The sequence below is a fragment of the Astatotilapia calliptera genome, chromosome 18 (assembly GCF_900246225.1).
Source record: "Astatotilapia calliptera chromosome 18, fAstCal1.2, whole genome shotgun sequence".
NCBI lineage: Eukaryota > Metazoa > Chordata > Actinopteri > Cichliformes > Cichlidae > Astatotilapia > Astatotilapia calliptera.
In genome coordinates this window covers 15,273,283-15,295,725 of record NC_039319.1, presented here as the reverse complement: position 1 = coordinate 15,295,725, position 22,443 = coordinate 15,273,283, and the positions used below count along the sequence as shown (strand labels likewise).

At 40.1% G+C, this 22,443-nt stretch overlaps 3 protein-coding genes across 6 annotated transcripts; 1 reads left to right on the top strand and 2 right to left on the bottom strand.

Moving 5' to 3' along the window:
• Positions 1–8,346: 8,346 nt before the first annotated feature.
• snap47 (synaptosome associated protein 47) lies at positions 8,347–15,076 on the bottom strand. Of its 4 annotated transcripts, none has more exons than XM_026149522.1 (5): positions 15,015–15,076; positions 13,765–14,290; positions 13,137–13,645; positions 12,708–12,832; positions 8,347–9,885 (listed from the first exon to the last, which is right to left on the bottom strand). In XM_026149522.1, exons 2-5 carry the CDS (start codon positions 14,259–14,261, stop codon positions 9,739–9,741), a joined length of 1,278 nt encoding a protein of 425 aa, XP_026005307.1. In that variant the 5' UTR covers positions 14,262–14,290; positions 15,015–15,076; the 3' UTR covers positions 8,347–9,738. The 4 variants fall into 4 exon arrangements, with proteins under 4 accessions (XP_026005307.1, XP_026005306.1, XP_026005305.1 ...); XM_026149521.1 differs by lacking the exon at positions 15,015–15,076 and adding an exon at positions 14,611–14,661; XM_026149520.1 differs by lacking the exon at positions 15,015–15,076 and adding an exon at positions 14,412–14,472.
• A 45-nt stretch (positions 15,077–15,121) lies between these two features.
• Positions 15,122–18,351, top strand: jmjd4 (jumonji domain containing 4). Its single transcript, XM_026149519.1, has 6 exons — positions 15,122–15,382; positions 15,467–15,632; positions 15,718–15,843; positions 15,935–16,202; positions 17,589–17,735; positions 17,824–18,351. Exons 1-6 carry the CDS (start codon positions 15,130–15,132, stop codon positions 18,157–18,159), a joined length of 1,296 nt encoding a protein of 431 aa, XP_026005304.1. The 5' UTR covers positions 15,122–15,129; the 3' UTR covers positions 18,160–18,351.
• A 4-nt stretch (positions 18,352–18,355) lies between these two features.
• Positions 18,356–22,093, bottom strand: iba57 (iron-sulfur cluster assembly factor IBA57). The gene is made up of 3 exons (XM_026149524.1): positions 21,532–22,093; positions 20,264–20,613; positions 18,356–19,041 (listed from the first exon to the last, which is right to left on the bottom strand). The coding sequence occupies exons 1-3, from the start codon at positions 21,891–21,893 to the stop codon at positions 18,650–18,652; spliced, it is 1,104 nt and encodes a 367-aa protein (XP_026005309.1). The 5' UTR covers positions 21,894–22,093; the 3' UTR covers positions 18,356–18,649.
• Between the last annotated feature and the right edge of the window lie 350 nt (positions 22,094–22,443).

Here is a 22,443-nt window from a genome sequence, read left to right as displayed (position 1 = left end):
ACAAATTGTGAGGACCAAACTAATAAACTCAAGCTCTTAAACACAGTGAAACGTTAGAACGCTATAAATCAAGTTAAGGATCTTGACAACAATGGGTGTGAACAAGTAAGGGACCAAGCAAAACTCTGGTCTGTCACTCATTGGAGTTTAAGAATGAATTGAAGTGCATTAAATGCAGTGTATCGTCTGTAATGCTTGCTATATAAAACTGAATGTAAGTTTCTGCTCATAAATATGGGAGTATATTGCTTTTAATACTTTTTTTTAAAAAACAACAACAAAAAATACAATGAAACGATAATGATTGTGTGCTGTAATTCTACGAGGCATTTTCCATTACTATACCAAAGGTTGTTCATTTTTCAATGGCCATAATCACTACAGAGCTGGATGAACTCCACTGTAAGAAAAAGCAAGCAAAGCATTTGGAATGATCTGCCTTTAAAATTATAATTTAATTTGTTATTTGGTACTCAGCTAAATCCACCCTAAAGTCATAAAGGTAAATGCTTAATGAGGTAAGGAGAAGAAGCCAGATCTTGGCGCTTGATACCCATTAAAACTGTAATTGCTGGTGTGATGTCATTATTAAGCATGTTATTAATATTTAAATGAAGATGAGCATTTAAAAAAACGAATGCAGAAAACTGGGGAATCCTGTGTCTAAATACATTATCTTTCCCCTGTATATGTCAGCCAGTTGTTTTATGAAAAGGGAAAGACTCATTATACGTCTTCCTGTTTACACATGAAAGCAATTTTTAATGATTTACCCCTCTAATTTGTAGATTGAAGCTTACCACTAATGACAGAACACAGTTACATACGGATCTCACTGTAGTCCTGAAAACCACAGAGGATGGTGGAAAGTGACTCATTTTGTTACATATATAGACATAGTGATTCCACCTCTCTTTCACCAGAATGGAAGGAATGTTTTGATAGACCCATCCCACACACGCATCCATACAGAGTGAAAAACAGCCACAAAAGAAGGCCCTAAAATGATTCTGCAGACACTCTTATTACACTGTTATTAAATAATAATATCATACAACTACAATACCTTTAAACGTGTGAGTTCAAGCCTAAAAAAATCATTTTAGGATTTGCATAATGGCAAACCAGCAGACACCTAAACAATGCAGACAGAAAGAACATACCATAAAGGAAACATAATGTTGCTCACCAACAAATGCTGCTCAGTAATTGCATTTTCAGATGCAGAAAGTGGCGTGATAAAGTAAAGCAGTGACCCTCATAGTTTTAACAGAAAGTTGGCAAGAATTGTTGAAGCTGTTAGAACACAGACAGGAAACTCTGGCTTCCAACTTGAGGTGGACTGACAGCAAATATGAAAAATGGTAGATGAACAAAGTGTATCAGTGCTGACAGCAGTAGTAGGGAATAAAGCACAAACAGGATTTCCTTCACAAAGCCACCCTGAAGCAACAATACTGGAATGCTAGATGGTAGTAGCAGCTAATATTGAATGCCTTTTTCTTAAGGGTATGTTGAGTATACGTAGCAAAGCAAGTCCAGAAATACTCAAGACCCAGTGCTTCAGCGATAAAGAATACATCAAAGAGCAAAGTAGATGATTGTACCATCATTGTCATCTTTGTCATCTTGGAACATTTAATGTCTGCTGGTATTAAATATTTTTAAATTCATTTGCAATTCAAGTATCTTGTGGTAAATTAATGGTTAAATAGTTGGTCCGTGGTTGTGATAAATGACAAATTATGCTGCGCCATGAGCCTGAAAAACTCACAACCAATTTGTTCCAGACAATCCTACACATCAGCTCCAGTCTGGAATTGTTTTTTTGGATAAAGCCGGGCTCTTTCTCAGAAGAAAAGAACGCAAATATTCAATGCTTCTGACTTTCAAAACATTGGTCTACCACAGGTGCAAGTTTTCCATACCAATTAGCAAGTGCTCCACCCACAAATTTTCCATCAAAATAAACTGGGAACACATAAAAATTGCACATTAAAATGGGAGTGATTGTCTTTGATATTCAATGCTTTAATTGAAACCAGGCAGCTAAATTACAGAGCTCTGTTTTGACGGCTTCATGGTTTCCATCAGTAAAAGGGGATTCCTGAATGATATCCTGAGGAACACTAGATTTCCTTTTAGAGGAAAACCAAACAGGGTAGCACGTCATTGTTTTGCACTGGCTCCATGGTCAACTGGCATTATAGTTTTTCTTAACCTGTAATGGACACTGGGTCAAAGGTTCATAATGTTTCTGTCTGCCAGTCACACATGTTGTGCATAGGTTTAGTATCCACTTCACATATGGCATGGCTGGGTAAACATCTGTTAATCTTTGTTTCAGCTTCTCAATAGTTCACCAGACTATGGTCTCGCTGTGTGTACTCAATCTTCTCCAATTACATAGTTGCTGGCTGCTCCCTTGAGGTTACGTGGACAAAACGTTTGGGTATTGCGGAAGGAGTTTCCACAAAATAGGTGTTGTCCAAAAATTCCTTGCACTTATGGAAATAAACCCACAAAAAGAGGACACGTTATAGAGACTGAGAAAAGTAGAGAGAAGAAACTTGAAATTTGGTTGAATCAACTCGAGTTTGTTTTTTTCTTTTTTTCATTGGTAGCTTTTCTTTTGCAAATTCTGATGAAATCAAATAATTTATGAGGAAACCTCTTTCAGCAGACATTCAAGTAAAAACATACAGAAAATCAAATCTGTCTCTTAGTAGTTGAAGGACATGTGCACACAACAGAAGTTTCACTTCATTTCTAAATTAAACGCATTCTTAAACCAAAATGATTGCAATTATTCTTTCCATTGTGGTTGCGTTGACTTCATAAATCACAAGTCCTGGATGGTATTAGCCTGGCAGCTTCCTTTTGGAATTTTCAAAAGAAAATGTCACAATTATTCCAGTCTCAACTCGATGGTCCCCACCCTCATTACAGACCCGGTCTATTGTACTGGCACGGTTTAGTCAAACATCCTTCAAGCTTTGTGTTGATGTAAAGCTATCTGCGTTCACAAACTGTAGCATATGGACAGTAACTTCACAGGCCCCTCTGACAAGGCTGTTTTTACCATGTTGGCAGGAAGCCAGACCAGGCTGTCAGCCCTGGCTCCTTTTCCCAAGTTCCACCCAGACGCTGCATGCGCCGTCATCCTGCTGAAATGTAAACCCCAGATTCAGCTGTGTTTGTTATGGTTGCGCCGGCCCTCGGTGAACACACAACGCTGTCACAACGTACCTATAACAGCGGGGCAATCTTTCAACAACAATCTATTTGGTCAGCTGCAATTACATCACTAGGTGGTCAAACGCATAAGTTAGCTGGAATGATAATTAGGATTATTACATGGGCACTCTTAGAGAGGGTCAAACACGAAGTTTTTATTTTCTAACACACCTCGACATTTAACGCAGCGCTTTAAGTCAAATGCTTTTAAGTATGTATTCACAGGGGCTCAACTTGACCCCAGTGGACTGTGTTCACAAGAGCACCATCATCATTGTTTTTGCTATTTAAAAGCATGTCTCCTGTACCCCATTGGTGCTTTTAATCATCCGACTATAGCATAAACAGTAGTTTAGCCTGAACACTAGTGTTGCTCTTGAGATCATTGGCCTGCTGCACTAATGGCTATTTACTTTGCAGAGAAAATGAGTAACCAACAAAGTCTATTTTTATCCCGAAATGACCCCCGAGTCAGACCCACTGAGGTGACGGGTGACACATCCGTAACTTTAATCAAACCATTGGGCCTGCAGGCTGCACGCTAGTGCAACAACCTTTGTGTGATTAATTTTCTTTTCCTCTTTCTGTCCTCTTATCGGTTCATGGGACCCAGAGTCACCATAGCATAGCAAATGCCAAGAGAAACTAATGTTGAAATATAAATCCATAGTATGTCTGCAACTAGCTGGGGGTCTGTGCAGTGTGGCATCAGTCGGGTGGGTAATTTATCGTGGGAGCTAAGTGTTTCCATTTGCAGTAAGAGCCACTAAAAACAGCCTCGCTGAAGATTTCTGGGGGGCCTGCTTGTAAAAGTTCTGATGCGGTACGAGCTGGCTTATGGCCTGACAACCTGTTTGGGGAGCTGTATAGATGGACTTTTAATGAATACATAATCCAGTCATCACAAAAAGGAGCCCTCAAACTTGCCAAAGCTGCAGGTCTGGATTGTTGTGTTCTCATACACCTTAAGCAGAAAAATGAAATGTATTTAGAGATTTGGTTTTTCCAAAGAAAATAAACAAGACCTGCAATGAAATTTTTATTGCTACTACTACTACTACTATAAGTATTACTATTGCTATTATTACTGCTGTTAGGGCTATTATCATTTTTATGAAAAAAGCGTGGAAAAAATGTACTGACTTTAAAAATAAAACCATTTCTATGATGATATACTGTATAATAACAGAGTGTAACGTAAACATTTAAATGCATTTCATATACCTGGTGGACACTCCCCCAACACACACTCTTTCCAACACAACACCAACAAATAAATTATGGTAAATTAATTTTTTTTATTCAATGAAAATTTCATGCTGTGATTGACTGGTAACGAGACCAGGACCAGGTTCTCCTCTTAGGCTCCAGCACCCCCTGTGACTCTGAAGCTGCTAAGAAAATGGATGGATCAATGGATGGAAAACTGACCATCAGCAACCCACTCCTGCCATCTACTGATTCCCATGAGTACACATTAAGGATCATTTTGCTAGAACAATATTTTCGTTTTTCACCATATTATCAGACCCTGTATTCGTGCGTGAATGAGAGAATGCAATCCTACATGAGCACAGAAATCATGATAGATAAGAATATGATCTGACGTACAACTTCTGAGTAATGGCACACAGTGCTTTTAAACACTTTACATTTAATATAGCCCCCCCCCCCCCCCCCCCCCAACCCAATTTGTGTTCTGTACAAAATACCATCTAAAAAGTGCTGCAATATCTAATATCAAATTCTTGTTTACATTTTCATCTTATTCAGTTATAGTTCAGTAAGTAAGAAGAGCTTATTTATGAAGCAGTTTTCAAAGTCAAGCACTCACAATGAACTGTACAGAAAAAAAGAGTAAAATAAATAAGAAAATGATGTACCACACTAGCATAATCAAGTTGAAAACTGTTGAAAACTGTTTCAGTCAATCAGTACATACATTTGTAGTCTGTTAGCTGCACATTGCACTCGATATAAACTGAGCCATTCTCAGGACTTGCGTGTATATCACTATAAGTAATATTATGCAAGTTATATAACATTCATACAAGAAATGCAAACACCTTGGCAGATTTCAGGTAGATTGTAATGTGGGGTTTCTCTTGGAGTTCATTTGAGGCTGATACTACTGTATACAACCACAACCATGTTTAGTTTGGCCGGCTAGCTGTTAACTCTGTCTTGCAGAAATGGGAAAGGTTGGTGAAACAAAAGCCAGAAAACCAAAGTACCAAGGAAAGCATAATGATGTGCAATGGCATATGATATCATCATGCAGCTCAGCATTTGGGAAAGTACCGCATAACCAAAGCACATTTATGATTGTACTAAACTGAAAGAAAGAACATTTCCAAAGAGCAGCTTCATAAACATTGTGTATTTCTATTTTTAAAAATAAAACTCAAATTCAAATCTACAGGTTACCTCATCCCTGCAAAAAATGTTTGTATCTGACCTAAGCAAAAGAGGCAAGGTTATCAAACTGACACGCACAAACAAGAAGAGGATGTTTGATGTCATCTCATTTTCTGTTTGAGACTACATACACACCGCCTAGTTGGACTCAAGCACCTTCCCTACAGGAATGTTTTCTCCCAGTTCTAACATTAACCAACAGGCCTTATTTCCTGAAACCAGAAACTCCCTCAGCAAAAGGAAACCCAGCAACACCTGCACTAGAAACAGGCTGTCCAGGACGTGAGTCAAAAATCAGGCCATTAGACTCAGACATGGTCTAATAGAGCAGTGGAAGCTAAATTTCTCTAATATTTTATTTATGTATAGTAGATCTGCTCCTCGTCAACAATTACTCATGAAAATAGATGTGTAATACTAAAACACATTTATATAAAAACCCATTAATTTCAAACTATAATTGCTGCATCATTTACACATTGCCAAGCAACACAAAGAAAAGTGCTTCAACTTTAACATAAATATAAAACACTGAAGAGCTGGATGGTTTTTTCTGGGATGATGAATACACCCTTTTCTCTTGCAGTCACATGACTCCATATTTTGGAGTGCAGTGCAACCGACTTGTAGCCCACAAACTTTGGCTGGTTTTTTTTTCCCTGCAGCAGTTGATTGATTGGCCATCAGTGCAGACACGCTCCTTGAATGAGAGCGCTCACCACAGAACTATCAAGTAAACAGATTGGAAGTCAAGGCCAGCAAAATCTCTTGTGTCTTCATACCATCCATTGGGAAAGTAAAGCCGGATCTCGTGTATCTGTGGTCAGACAAGACCGCCACCACTTCCTCGTATTGCTAGGCTGCTTGAAAACCACGCCAGTGTGTGTTCTATTTCCCCTAACCTTTTTTAAGGATTGGAATTCACATAACCATGTGGTATGCTTCTGGAGTTTGGGACTTTCAAAACTCTGTTTATCACAGAAATCAACCAAAAAATGACCCACAGTAAAAACATTCTCACTTGTGCAGAAGAAAGCATAACATCTCACTGAGGCCTTCCTTTTTTTGTTTAGTTTTGAGTGTCACATCTTTCCTGGTGGGCTCTGTTTAATAGAAGTGATAAGTTCATGCTAACTGGGACCAAACTGTTGAATGAGGCTGCCAGTCTTTCAAACCTCTTTATGAAAGACTTCTTCCTGATTCATAATTAATTACTCAGACACTTGCCAAATCAAATGTGGTCTCCTGTTGACATGAAGTAGTCCCCCCTTCTGGTAAAAGCAGTCCAGCTGGGGTGGTCAAACCAATGCCAACAGCCCCGGTGCCAACAGGATGTTATAATATTAGAGGGAATAAAGTGAGCGACTTCCTCACAACAGCATGCACAGCGACCGATACCATAATGAACTGTTTTCAAGTCTTCTGTTACAGTTTGTCACATGTGAGCTGACTGTGAGGGGTGTTTCCCAATTACTTTCTGTTAAGACCTAAAGCCTGGTTAAAACTCATTTCACTGGCCCATTTCACAAGTCCTCACAAATAGTAATCCTATTTTTTCATCTAAAAAAAGTCAGTCGTATCTCATTCTTTAATGGTCATTTTCTCTCTAGACGCTATATAGGGGAACACTTTTTAGAAGAGATGCAAATTGTGATGAATATAGTTCATGGGTATCATGGAGCAAAACACCCTGAAAAACTACATTTTCAGACGTTTGCCATTTCCCATCATCAGTAGGCTCCAATGTGACATTTTATAGCTAGAAAGAATGACATATACGTTGGTAAATTAGATATGATTAATGCGTTGGTGAAGTGATGTTTTTATAGCAGATTTAATATTACTTTGTTTGTCATTTATTTTTTATTATCAGAAAGCTCCATCTGGTCAGATGGAAAAACAGACAAATGTGGGAGAGTGGATTTGCACAAAAGGAAATGGCTTTTAATGGACAGATGCAAGGTTATCAATGGCTACATCCTAATGCAATTAAGAGGATGTATGTTGTATCACAAGACAACTGATCAGTTTTATTCTCAAAATGATCAACAATATATATATATATATATATATATATATATATATATATATATATATATATATATATGTATATATATATATATTTAAACGTGGCCCTAATACTCCCCAGAGCTTGGACATCAACATCATTGAAGCAGTGTGAGATCGTCTTGAGAGTGAATGGAACAAAAGGCAGCCAGTCTTCAGTTCCTATTTCCCTAAAAAAAAAGGGTAACCCAAGACATTTGCACAGCACTATAGCTAATGCCGTCACCCCGAGTGCAACTAACAAGCATGTTGGTGGTTGTGTGGTGGAGAAAAATGATAAAAATGAAACCAGACTCATTAAACAGTGAACGGAATAATATACAGTAGTACAGTACACATCTTAGTCTGGACAGTATACATTACACTTAGTTCAAGGGGGTGTTATTTGAGGTAATGAGTGTAACAAGAACATGCTGTAACAAGCTGCTTGTCGAAGTAATGTCACCCTGCACTGCTGACAAAAGTACTGAGGGTGAACCAAAACAAAAGACTCAAAGACGCTAAGAGGCCTGCAAAGGGAGACTGCAGTGTGTGATCGTATAATTGAAGCACACGCCTTTGACAAGCACAATGACACAGATTACGGCAACTGTAAGCAGCAGTTTCAAAAAAGAACAAACAAACTACTTGTTTAACTTCAGTTTTATTTACATTATATGCTTTCCAGACCTTGAATGGTGAAAGGAATTCATTCATTGCTTATAATGGTAGTATAGTGCAGACGGTCTTCCCTTGTATTTAGAATGAGCGGTTTAGTTTCATTCGTTGTCACGGTAATTATCACAGGAAAAAGTAAACATTGATAAGATTTTTAAACTAGACATATATTTAAATTAACCTAGTGTCTAATTACACATTCACAGCGACAACAGACTGTTATAACATTACAGAATTACATTGTATGTATCATTTACAGATAATACAGGCTTAGAGGAGAATAGAGGTATATACAATAGATGTGGATCGGTAGTGTTTTCTGTTTAAAGGTCCAAGAACTTGTTGCAAATTTACATTTTTCAGCAATATATTGATATTGATGGAAGATTTTCCCTCGATGTTATGCAAAGCAGCATTATTGGGACATGCAACACTAAAAGGGATACGTGATACACAGAACCTGAGAAAGACAGAGACGGTTATAAAAGGAAATAATGGCAGTCGATTATCAACATGCAGCTTGTTTTAAATGAGTTACTGCAGAATGAATGTACAATATATTCTCTTTTCATTTCGGGATGTCTTGTTCTGTACTGCAGATGTGGAGGGTATATACTGCTGCCTGTCTACCCTGAAATCATCTGCTTATTTTTCACCTGCCAACTTCACAGGGAGCGCACGACGTGCACTTGAGATTCCTGCCAGCTCCCACTCAGGTGACATGACTGATCAGTATGAATCACTGGGGCATTAAAATCGATGGGCTCCATCATTGGGTTCCCACTGGTAATATTTTAAATTGGGGTTAACTGGCTACATTTTTCTGTCATGTGCCGATTAGGCTTATATACTAACACCTATTTGCCAGTATTCAGAGGACATCTGTCTTTCAAAATGTTGTGCAGCTGAGAGAATTAAAGCCAAATGCAAAGGCCACAGCTGAAAAATATGCATTCACAGGGAGAGCATTTACTCGTGCTATGGCCAATTAAATGTTTTGACCATTTCCAACAGAGAAGGGCAAATTTAGAATTGATAAGATGCAATTTAGCAAAAAGTTCAAGTTTTCTCATGTAGAAATGTGCACAGCCACATGTTATCTACTTTCTCTAAAACAAACAATTGTGTTCTTTTTAATACCAAAGTGAAAACTTTAAAGATGTCTTGTTTTAAGTGGCCATTGCTGTACTTCCCAAGAATTGGTGGCCATCAAATGCAACTAAATTAATTTTGAGACTACACACAAGTCCTTGTTGATGTGCGTTTTTCATGGTTCTCAAACTGCATGTGAACAGTAAAAAGGTGTACGGTGTTTTTCTCAGGACACTGAGCCTATGTGCATCTCCTTAAGCGTCAGGACTACAGGAGTCTTTTCATGCGACAGGTGTGCTTCTCTATGTGCATGGTGGCCCGGTCTGTGGAGCTCGTCAGGACATCCAGGGCTTCATCCTGGCGTTCCAGCTCAGTTTCAGCCTCCAAGGCAAGGTTCTTTAGCTGCATGAGCATCTGAAAGCACACCCACACACCACAGCACAATAAAAAGACACAACGTTTTGTGTTAATAAGAAGTAAGGCACATTAAAACAACACCACATATGGAGAGACATAGACATTGGTCCTTTCTAACGCTTAAACCATCTGATTTAAGCGTTAGAAAGGCTTGCTGTTAATTGTGCGCTGATCAGAAAGGAACAATGGAATTCACCACAATAATAGCTGTTATTCATTTTGCAGATGAAACTTGATGACACACAGAGGGGGAAGTCTTGGCTTGATTCTTGGGATCGGTGATATCATACTGGGTTTTTTCCCTCACTTTCAGTGACTTTAAGGGATATCACAACTACATGACCATGATCCAGCAACTACATATGCTGTAGTTGATGGAACAGTTTTAATATATTGTGATGTGCTAAGCAAAGCCTAATAAACACTCACCTCAAACCCTACCACTATGGTTACTTAACTGGTAGTATTTTATGCTACATGATCTGCCTCACGCACGGACGCACGAACACACACGCACGCACGCACGCACACACACACACACACACACACACACATTATGTCATTATGTTCTCTGGCTGGTTTATGTGGACATTTCAGCTGAGCACAAAAACAGCTCGAGTTAGCAGTTTGAAAAACAGATAATATGTCAATACACACCAAGGAACAACGATATTCATTCACTCAGGTCTGTGACTTTACAATTTAAACTGAGAGGACATGACTGAATCACACCTTGCAGTTAACATTCACAAGAGCTTCGGTGTGTCATAGAAAAACAGTAAAAATGAACACTTCTTGCCGCTGTTTATATAATGGCTAGGGGACTTAAGTCATGTAGAAACCCTTCAAATCAAACATTTAGGCTAGAGCTAAAAGAAAAAATATATTAGCAAAAAAAAGTCTGAGTGTCTTGTGTATTAGGTGCGGTAACTTTGGGACTGTGCATTAGCAGCACACTCAATTTCATATTCTTACAGCATATTTTTAGCAAGTGGGAATTTCCAACCACAAACAATAATAAAACATACAAATGCTGACACCAAAAAGACTATTTGGCACGGCACTTAGGGCAGGACATGAAACTGAGTACAAGTTATCAGTACCAGTTGGCCCACAGTGATTCTAATCTTGACATGGATTACAGTAAGAGCAGGGTGTGTACAAAAGCATAGCATTAAGGCAAAACTGGCACGCTTTGAAATGTAACCCATTATCAGCCGCAGATAACATGCCATTTAAAGCACAATAGGCTAGCCAGTGATTGGCCTGGTGCTATTATTGCTATGGTGTGCTTGTTTCTTTTTTATATTATTATCCATCCATCAATCTTCTTCTGCTTATCATGAAGAAGGTTGGAGGCAGAGGAGGGGGCTGGAGCCTATCTGTCATGGGGTGAGAGGTCAGGTCAGCAGTTTACTGCAGAGCGAGACAACCGTTCACGCTCATATTCACCTCTACATACATTTAAGAATCACCAATTGACCGAACATGCAGAGCAGTGGTTAGCACTGTTGCCTCACAGTAAGAAATTCCTGGGTTTCATTCCACTGGCTCGCTGGGGCCTTTCTGTGTGGAGGTTGCAGGTTTTCCCTGTGTACATTAGTTCTTGCCAGGAATGTTGTTAGGTCCTCAGAGATATTATGTTATATACTACTATAAGGCTGCAAGCAAATCTTAAATGGACTGGTTCTTATATAGTGTTGCTTTAATCTACTGGAGCACTCAAAGCGCTTTATACAACTTGCCTCATTCACCCATTCAAACACATTCATATAAGCACTTTTTTCTATCCCTCTATCTATAAAATTCACACTCCAATAAATGCATCCGAGAGCAACTTAGGGTCTTGCCCAAAGATACTTTGGCAAAGTGACCAAACAGCCAACCTTTAGATTAGTAGATGACCTACTCTACCTCCTGAGCTACAGCATGAAGCTATTTGTTAACCCCAACACAGTATTTGTCTATGGTGTCACTGCTGCTGTTGACAAGACATTTGTATGTTGTTGCTTCAGTTTTTGATTTGAGGAGTTGAGGGCGGTAATGATGTCATGAAAAACTTTGAGTTAATATGTTTATGTGTTAATATGTAATGCAAAGCCATCTTTGTCTGCTACATATTTCAATACTGGCACATTTGCACCATTATTAACTGTATTTGCTTGGTTTCTTCTCACTTGTAAATGTTAATATAGTTTTTTTCCTTTACATATAGTAGAGCCTTGTAGACTGAAGTCACTCATTAACTTTGATCATTTAAACATTATATGATAAAACAAAGAGCAACTTTCTGAAAGTTTTACATGAAAAATCCTAGTCTAAGCAACCTGTAATAGTGATTCACACACACATTATAAAAAAATTAAAAAATAAAACTTGCCCAAATCACGGGTCTGAATTTGCGTCACTGTGTAGGTCTTGCCACCACAGACCGTGTCTGTAACAGCATTCAGCGCTGTGAGGTTCTGAATGGAAAGACATTGTAGGTTCTGACCAAATAACTAACCGTGTTTCTTTTCCTCTCTTAAAACCAGGATGGACATTGGTTTGTGGTCTCACCAAATAACATTTTAAACATACAGGATGAAAAATAAAATAAAAAATCATTATGGTGAATTGTGGTTTGGACTGGAAACATCAAAATACGTGTTGCTGAGACTCTGGGATTATTTACAATAGCAGCTACCCCTATTTGAATCAATCCGTTCCCGGAGCACACACGGCTTTTCATTTGTGTTACTTGTCTTGTGAATACAAATATGAAACATTTTAAGGCCACGGTAGTGTAGTCATAAATTTGGGAGTCCAGCTTTTCTCACCTGTTTGAGTTCCTGGGCCTCAGCCTGACTGACAGATGGCTGGAAGACATGCACCTGCAACTGGGACAGCTCTCCAGCGGGGACCTCCAGTGGGAGCTCTGTCTCTTGGCACGTCTGCAGTAAACCTGACTCCATGGGTGGAGATGGTGAAAAAGTGCAGAGTACATATGTTGTTTATGAGGAAACCAGACAGTAAACTCAGAGTACAGCAACTGAGGCAATCAGGGTGAAGTGACTCATCAAAATACATTTCTGTCAAGGAGACACCAATAACCATGATGAAATGTTTTTACATGTGGCTGCACACTTATAAATACACAGAGGTGGAAATGCAGACCTTTACTGCCACTTAGTGGTCAAATCTATACCAGGCATGGAAACCACTGTGGAATAAGAGTGTCTTTATTTATTTTTTGATGTGTTCCTTACCTTCAGTCCAGCTTTTCCCTTCTGTGTCACGTGGCGATGAAACTGGAGTTGTCTTAAAATCTGTGTATTCGCTTGTGAACTCTATCTTCTTTTTGTACTGCATCTCTAACACGGACAAAGCCTCTGGCATCTTGGCGGACAGGAGCCTGTAACATATGTCTGGCTTCCCGATGAAACGCTGCCTGACGGTAATCTCATAGGGGCTGTGCACCCTGATTTCATCAATTTCATTTCGCTCAAATCTGTGAAGGAGCTGGCAGTTTGTGTTTCGCACCTCCAGCGAGGACACTAGCACCGACAAACATCCTGGCTTCAAGTCCGATTCTCCACCTTTGGACAGCACTGCTGGGATGCTTGTGATTAACTTATTTCTGCTGGAGCCCCTGGCTGCTGAAGAAGAAGCAGTAGCTGCAGCTCTCGCAGCATCATCGGCCTTTGCATCCTGCTGGGTCTTCCAGGGGAGTTTACCAAAAGGCCACCAGGAAGGAGACTCCAGCTCTGACAGAAGTCTGTAATACAGAGGCAGGAGGAACTGATGTTAGTCATAAATTAGGCCTTGTTATAGTTAGCCAAGCAATATAAACAAGACATGTGCAAAACTTCAATAACTAAAAATATCTTAAGATACTTGTCAGCCACGCCCAAGTCAGAGTCAATCTTCTCCAGGCCCTGCATCATATTGTCAAACTGCTCTCCCTGATGGCCAAGGACTCTGCCAGTGTCCTCCAATCTTTTCTGGGCCCCTGCCACCAGGCTGATCAGCTCTCTTCCCTTCGAAGGCTGAGCCTCAGCCCGCTGGGCTTCTGAGCTGGGAGAGAGAAGCCGCTCTCTCCAGAAATGCTCTAACACATTATAAACCACCACCCTGTTGGGCTTAAGGGAACCAAACCAATGTTTCACGTTGCCTTCTTCAAGTACTGTGAGAGTGCTGAAGATGAAACTAGATGACTCCATCTTGATCTCCACGATCCTTGAGAGACGGAAGCTTGCAAGACTCTCCTTGCTCTGGTTGGAGACGAAGCACACCGTGGTTCTGGTGAGAGAGAGGGTTCCGTTTTCCCACCGTTTCTCACTGTTGATGTAATAGGAGCCTGGCCAGCTGTGGATGGGAACGTCCCGGCTCATTGTGATGGAAGGAGATAAGACAGGTTCACCTGTCAGGGGGACAAATAGGTATCAGTTTAACATGCACATAGGTACTGCTGCAGGTTAAGATGAAATTACATCAGAAGCACTTTGTACTGAGTGATCTACGAGTCGTGATGAAGAACATACTTTCTTTTGAGTGTAATCCAGACAGCAAGATGAGCTCAGTCGAGGCGTTCACACTGGCAGCTTCAGCTCTCTAGCCAGCTGACCGCATTACGCGTGCGTCATTATAATGTTATAACCCTTTTAACGTGTTTTATATCCTCTCGGTGCAATTAAACCCACACCACATTAATCGTCAACACCGGGCTGGACATTACGTTACCTCGTAGTCCTCTCAGTAACTCGGCTGTTTGTTGCGGAAGTGACGTCACGCTCGAGCACGGCCGTATTTACCGTCCGACTTGGGGGGGGGAAAAAACTTGCTGTCAAAAAAAAGAAGCACTATTGCGAAAATGTCTGGCGAAAAATAATGAAAGCGGCGGCGGTTTCGGCGCTTTCCAAGCGATACGAAAAACATAACGTTAATATAAATGTATTAAATATATATATGTATGTGACGTGACAAAATATAAATAGCAACGGTTTTATATGTGCGTCGTTCAGGAGTCCCAACATGCGCTAATGTGTAGCGGCTTGTCATAGTGGAAAATTGCGTTTTTCTTAGCTTAGTATCTTTTTCTAGCTTAACCAGATTTTCAAATGTGGCAGAAACGTGAGAATACGTACGCGGTGTAATGGCGAGTTAATCTTCCAGTTAGCTTTTCCCCCTCACAGTTCCCCCGCTGTCCAAACCCTGACAGCTGAGCTTGCTAAATAGCTAGCCGAGGGCTTGTTTACCATCATGGACAGGGAGGCGTACCGTAACTGCAGCAGCCTGGTCAAAATACCAAGGCAGTCATATGAACAGTTTTGGTCTTCGCATTTTGTAGATTACATTGACAAGGAGCTTAGCTATTCCAAGTTTTTCAAGAAATATCTGCTCCCCAATCACCCTTGTATGTTTTCAAGGAGATTCACAGAGGAGTGGAAGTGTAGGAAACAGTGGGTGACTGAGGATGGGAAACCTAATTTCCAGAAATTGCTGCAAGAGTTTGGTAAAACAAACATGCATTACTGTGTAAATGTCTGCAAAGATAATCTGTGATAATTCTTAATAACTGTTACTGTTTCAATCACAGATGAGACTCCAGTCCCTGTTGCAAACTGCAATGCGAAGGAGTACAATGCCAACCCCAAACAAGTCATGCCTTTTAAAGAATTTATACACTACTGGAGGGAATACATCTTGAATGGACACTCATCACCCAAAGGATGCCTCTATCTTAAAGACTGGCACATGTCAAGGTATCACAGTAATATTAATCCAAAGAAAAATGTTTACACCATTGTATGAAAAATATGTAACTATCCTTTCTAAATTTCTCCACAGGGACTTTCCAGAACATAATGTTTACACCACACCAGTGTTCTTTACTTCTGACTGGCTCAATGAATACTGGGACACCCTCGAAGTGGATGACTACCGATTTGTCTACATGGGACCTAAAGGGTCATGGTATGAAAACATTATTTCAAAAAAACCAAACAAAACATAAGCTTATATAAAATGTTTCATGATCTGACCCAGTGCACTTCCTTGTTACCAGGACACCATTCCACTCTGATGTGTTCCGTTCATACAGTTGGTCTGCAAACATCTGTGGCAGGAAGAAGTGGCTCTTGTATCCTCCAGGTCAGGAGGAGTTTTTACGAGACACTCACGGCAACCTCCCTTATGATGTTACGTCAGCTGAACATCGAGACAGAGGCCTTTTTCCACACGCTGAAGAAGCCTGCCAACCTCTTGAAATCATTCAGGAGGCAGGAGAAATCATTTTTGTGCCTAGTGGTTGGCATCATCAAGTTTATAACCTGGTAAGAGCTGTAGAGGGATATCTACTGGTGATCTAGAGGAAAATGGTCTGCCAAGTATTATAAAAGACAAGTTGCATTTCTTACTATGAGAAGTGTTCTGTTAGACTGAATGTAAACACCAGCCACAATGTTAGGTACACGTGTTCAGCTGCTCGTTAACACAATTATCTAACTCAGTGCATTAAGGCATGTAGACATGGTCAAAATGACCTGCTGAAGTTCATATTGAGTATCAGAATTAGGGAAAAAGGCCATTTAAGTGGTTTTGAATGTGATTGTTTGTGCCATACCGGCTGGTCTTAGTATTTTAGAAACTTTTCCCAGCTTAGAGAATGCTCTGAAAAACAGAAAATATCCAGTGAGCGACAGTTCTCGATGAGGTAGCAGCAATTCAATTAACCACTCGTTAGAAACAAGTTTTGCAAGAATAGCACTTCTGAACTTAAAACATGTCAGACAGGGCTACAGCAACAGAACACCATGCCTGGCTACTCCTTTGAGCTAAGAACCCTCAAAGCGGCCCGTGTGCGCAAAAGAAAACGTCACACACAACGCGCTCTGTTCAGACCCAGACCAAACAGTATAAAGACTTGTTTCGGACTTTACGTTTCCCAATTTTGCTTTAAGTTATGAAGTTATTTTGTTGTTTGCATATGGCCTAATAATTATCCTTATTGCTGTTTTAGAGAGGAGCGGTGCTTCAAAGGATAGTTGCAGATTGCTGTCAGAATCTGCAGATTATGCAGTACAAATAAAATGTTCACGTTTCTCCACCGTTGTCTTCCCAACAGTTTCACTGGATGGCCAGGAAGCGTTCTTGGGCGCTTCTCTGGCGCTGACAATTGGTGTCTGTCTTGTATCAGTGACGTAAAAGACGGATTTAATGCGACATGACCATTCAAACAGCAGTCGCTTTCTAAAACATCAGATATGTATTGGATTCAGTACCACATACGAAAATATTGGATTTGTGCTGTTCACACAGTCATACCATGATCGGATATGGGTCGCATAGGGTCAAAAAGTCAGATTTGATGCGCTTTCGCGTGCAGTGTGAACATACCCTAATAGTCTAATGGACTGGATTACTTACTACGTACTAGATGACAAGAGCCCTAATAATGTTTTTTCAAATTAGGTTTTAAACAAAATTCACGTTTTGTTTAACATTACACACATTTACAGACACACTCATGTTTCAATACAGCAGCTCTGGTTTATCTCCTCCAGTCAACATATCTTTCATAAATTTAAACCTTGTGTATATTTTTTGGTAGAAATATGGCTTTTTGCAGGAAATGATGACATCACAGTTACTCTAAGTTGTATAACACTGCGTTTTATTTATCACCAGTTTGACATATTAAAACATTCTGTTTCATACAGGAGGACACCATCTCTATTAATCATAACTGGCTAAATGGCTGCAACATTGACATCATGTGGCAGTTTCTTCAGACTGAACTGTCATCTGTTCAAAAAGAGATAAATGAGTGGAGAAACACGATGGACTCGTGGCATCAGCACTGCCAGGTACAATGCATGGAAATTTTCAGTCATGTCATTTAAATGTGCTTCTGCTCTGATCATAATAGCAATTGCTTGGTGCGTTTCATTTTAGGTAATTATGAAGGCTTGCTCCGGTATCAATTATGGAGAATTTGCCTCATTTTTGAAAATCATTGCCAACAACAGAATGGCTTTCCTTAACGCTTGTTCCTCTGGGGATTCCTCCGATTACTCACGTCATCTCTCAGAGATTCTCACCACGTTGGGACCTTACCACGCGGCCTTTGACCTACAAAGAGTAGCTCATATAATCGAATGCCTCCTGTGCAATGAAGACTTTAAGCGACTCGATCACTCAACATTGACTCTGCAGCCAGAAACAATGTTACAGCAAATTCGTGACACCATACAGTCCACAAGAGGGCAGCATCTCCTTTATCAGGAGTAATGTGTTCGGCCTCTCACCATTGTTATCGACTGGAAATAGCTTGAATGAAAAGTGCCCGTTTGCAAAAGTGCAAAAAAAAGGATGATACATCTGTTACTGCATCTTTGGGTTGAGTTGAACTGGAATCTCAAATATTGTTTGTGAATGTCTTGCATTTGTTTTTGCACTGACAGATTAAACACATTAAATATCTGAGTTTTCTCTTTTAAATATTTATTGAATAATCACCAACACTATTTGTGTCCAGTATGAACAGAGCTGTGATAAATCTATGATAGTTCAGTGGTAAATAATACTTAAGCAAAAAATCAAAAACACACAAACTTGGGCTTTATTGCAAAAAAATAAAATAAAAAATACCCAAACATGGACCAGTGCCACACAGCTGTTAAGCAATGACAGTGTAACATACTGTACTTGAGGGTTATGTCCATGAGAAGTCTGTCAGATGTGATGCATGTCATTTTTAGGGAGCTTTAAAACATTCCCTTCAGTTACATTTCGCATCTTCAGGCCACCAGTCTGGCACGGAGGCTTCGAGTGTCACTGTAGTGTCGTCAGAAGATCTGAGCGTCAACACCTCTTTGGCGTGCGCCATGCGGATCAGACTTAGGCCCAGTTCTCCTGTCCCTGCTCTGTGCTTCCCAGCTGGCTTGCCTGACTGGGTTAACAGTGCCGTTCCTTCCTCGAGGTGTTCCACTGGAGATGACAAGCGTACTGGCATCAGGCGTTTTCGAATCACACCAGTGTGATGAGTCCTGGCTGTGAGTTCCTGGCCAATGTAACAGCCCTTGCTAAAGCTGATACCCTGCATGTAGACAAGATTGGACTCTAGTGGTAATGCAACCCCAGGAGGAAGGTCTTTGACTCCCTCAGGTAGACCTAGACAACAAAAACAGCAAAGGACACAAACATGCGTCATAAAATAAGAGTACTTTTTCAGACAAATAAATGCTTCTCAGAACCACCCCCTCCTCCTTTTGTCTGTGCTTGTCTGTCTCTTTGTTAGCAGTCTAGCATCCACAGCTTTCAAGATATCATGTTTAAATTTTGTGTGATGGTAGATTCCAATGCCACCTCGAGCCGATTTTAACTTTGGTGAGAATACAGTAAAGGTCACACCAAAACTAAAAATCAGCAAAAACTTCATATTACCCACAATTTTTTTATAGATCATTGTCAAACTTCGCAACAATATTCCAGGTCTTGGGGGACACTGAGGTTGGCTAAGCATTTGACCTCGACCTTCATTTCTCATAGCCCAAGGTCAAAGTTGACCTAGAAAAGAAATTGGAAATAAAAAACCCCATAGAGTATAACATATCATATGAAAGTGCATGGAGAGAGCTGCACGATACTTTTTTTCAATACAACACCCTATGACCTCACAACAAAAATCACACACTGCATGAATTTATCTTCATCTCAGGATCTAGCTAGCAGGTTTTTTTTTCCTGGAGCCTATCCCAGCTACGGTAGGGCGAGAGGCAATAACTAAGTAAGTAAAATGTCTTTATATAGCGCTTCTTAAAACAGGAAGTTTTTTCAAAGTGCTTCACATGGGAATAAAAGCATATCAAACAAAACAATAAACACTATAAATAGGGTATAATAGCATATCCAATAAAACAGTTTGCTACACGTGGCAGATCTGTCGCAAGCCTAACACAGAGAGACACAACTATTAACACTCATGGGCAATTTAGAATGGCCAATTAAACTAAACCCACTAACTGCATGTCTGGACTGTGGGAGGAAGCTGGAGTACCCAGAGAGAACCCAGGCAAACACGGGGAGAACAAAACTCCACACAGAAAGGCCCTGGCCAGGTGGTGGAATTGAACTCAGGACGTTCTTGCTGTGAGGCTAATCACCATGCCACCGTGCTGCCCATAAATCTTATTTTTGTCCTTATCTGGCTAAAGATAATAGAGCATATTGTATTAAAAGCAACCTGTCCTCCCACTGTTATAAAAACACCCCCCCCCCTCCCAAAAAAAAAAAAAAAAAATTAAGAGCTTTAGTAAAGCCCTTGCCCTTCGGAATAAGTTGCTCTCTCTCTCCGGGTGTTCTTGTTTGTCTTTGTTCAAAGCTGGTGTCATACCTATGGCATAGCGATGTCTGTGATAGTCTTCAGTATCTCCTTTCTGACAGGACGCAATGACTTTGAGAGGATCAACATCACTCTGTAGCACAAATCTCCAGCCCATTTGCTGAGTTCTTGGATCAGCCTCCCATGCCAGAGCTTTATCAGGGGAAGAAAGCTCAGGCTTACTGAACTCTTGACCTGGCTTGTTTTGCTGGGACAGCACAGCCCACACAGAGAGCTCTGAACAAGGGCTAATGTTGACTTTTCTGCGGAGGTTGTATACTTTCAAGTGTTTCAAGATGGAGTCCTTAATTGTGTTGTCACACTCCAGGAAAACACCGTATCCTCCTTCTGTTTCTTTTAATCTGAAAGCAAATATAACTGGATGAGTGACTCAGAAGAATGCAAAACAACATGAAAGCAAACACACGCAGATGTTTTCACTTATTTTGGTTGGGTGACCTTTGGTGGAACTTTGATGGAGCATCTGTGGTCACCCACTGTGTCTTACAGATAGGAGGGCTAATAATTCTCTCCTTATGAGAATGTAATTTTTAACAGGATTTGCTGTAACATCAAATACTGTCAAACAGAGCAAGGAGTTTTTAAACACAGCTTTACAAAGTACTACAAAGACTAGTAAAAATGCCGTTTAGATATCAAGATGAGTTATGAGTAGTGAGAACTGCAACAACTGCAACTTTTCAAAACTGGGGATATTTACAACCAGGAAAACGTGGTTCACCCAACAATGTACATCAAAACTAAAAGAACATTGATCATGTGTCAGTCACTAAAAATTTGAGATGCTAATATTGCAAAATGTCTTTTTGCAGTTTATTAGAGAAGTTATATTCTATAATTTAGATGTACTCAAGTACAGCATACATGACAAACGCTTTTTAATATAGAATTTTAAAAATGGTTTCTACTTCAACCATCAACATTAGTCGTTTTTGCTTTTTAAAGTTTTATTAACATTATTTTTAGTAACAGTAAAAAATAGGCAAGTGATAAAGAAGAGCTGTTGTTGTTCCCGTGCTGAATTTTACAGCTTATTAAATAAGGGTTTGTCAGCCTGAGCTCGTTTTCTGTCATACAATTTGGTTTTTTCCGGGGTTTAAAAAATAGAAGGAAAAAGAAAATAAGCTTATGTCGGCCAGTGTGACGCCTCGGGGGAAAAAAACGCCTTTACGTAAGCAGTAAGCAGACACACCCTCTTGATAACGCGTTTACTGAATGCACTTATAAGCGTTTGAACAGTGCTCTAAGTTTGCTCTTACCTGTACAATATGATGTCATATAGTGTCCTTCCTTGCACGTTTAGCATGTGTGCGTATAAAGCTCTGTGTTCAGGCTCATCCAGCACCGCCATGTCATTGGTTATAATACCTTGGAGAAACGCGCTCGTGTCTTGTCCCTGAATTTTCAGCAGGCTCCTGTGCGGAAGGTAATAGCACACAAATTGCCCCTGGGAGTGTTTAGGATTACCGGTGTCCTGGCTGTACCTCCTGACACGGATCCCAGCTGGAGCTAACACACTTGAGAGAAGGGTTACACACAAACCTCCGGGTTTTTTCCTGGCGTAAACACCGAGCCCGGAGGCGGACGCCAGCACTCCCCGAGCAAAGCACAAAACCCCCATGATGTACAGTGGCACGGGAGTGTACTGAGTCGTAAAAAGACTGCCTACTCCACTAAAAACGACAGTGGACAGCTAAATACCAAGGATATCACAGCGTACTCTGCACAAACAGCTCCATTTTGAAATCCCACAATGCATTGCTCGATAGCACGTGTGTGTCAGTGAGCGATATTTGTTCCCGTCGTTTTCTCGTGAGGTATGGGACGCTTATTGATAGAATAAAAGCTCTCCTACTATCCCTTTATAAATAGTTATCAGATTGTAAAACATAAAAACGACACACAGAACAGCAAAGCAGCAAAAATCAAAGTTATTAAAGTTGCTTGTTTGCGAGTTTTTTGCATATTCCTCAGTAATGATATCATTTTCAAATTTTGAGTGATAGGTAGACAACAAGAACAGCTCGAGCTGATTTAATTTTGTCAAACGTCTCACCAAATGTAAAAATAATCAGTAAAAACTTTGTATTACACACATTTTTTTTATTACAATCTTCAAACTTCACAAAGGCCTTGAGGGACATGAGTACCTAGGTTGGCTAAATATATGA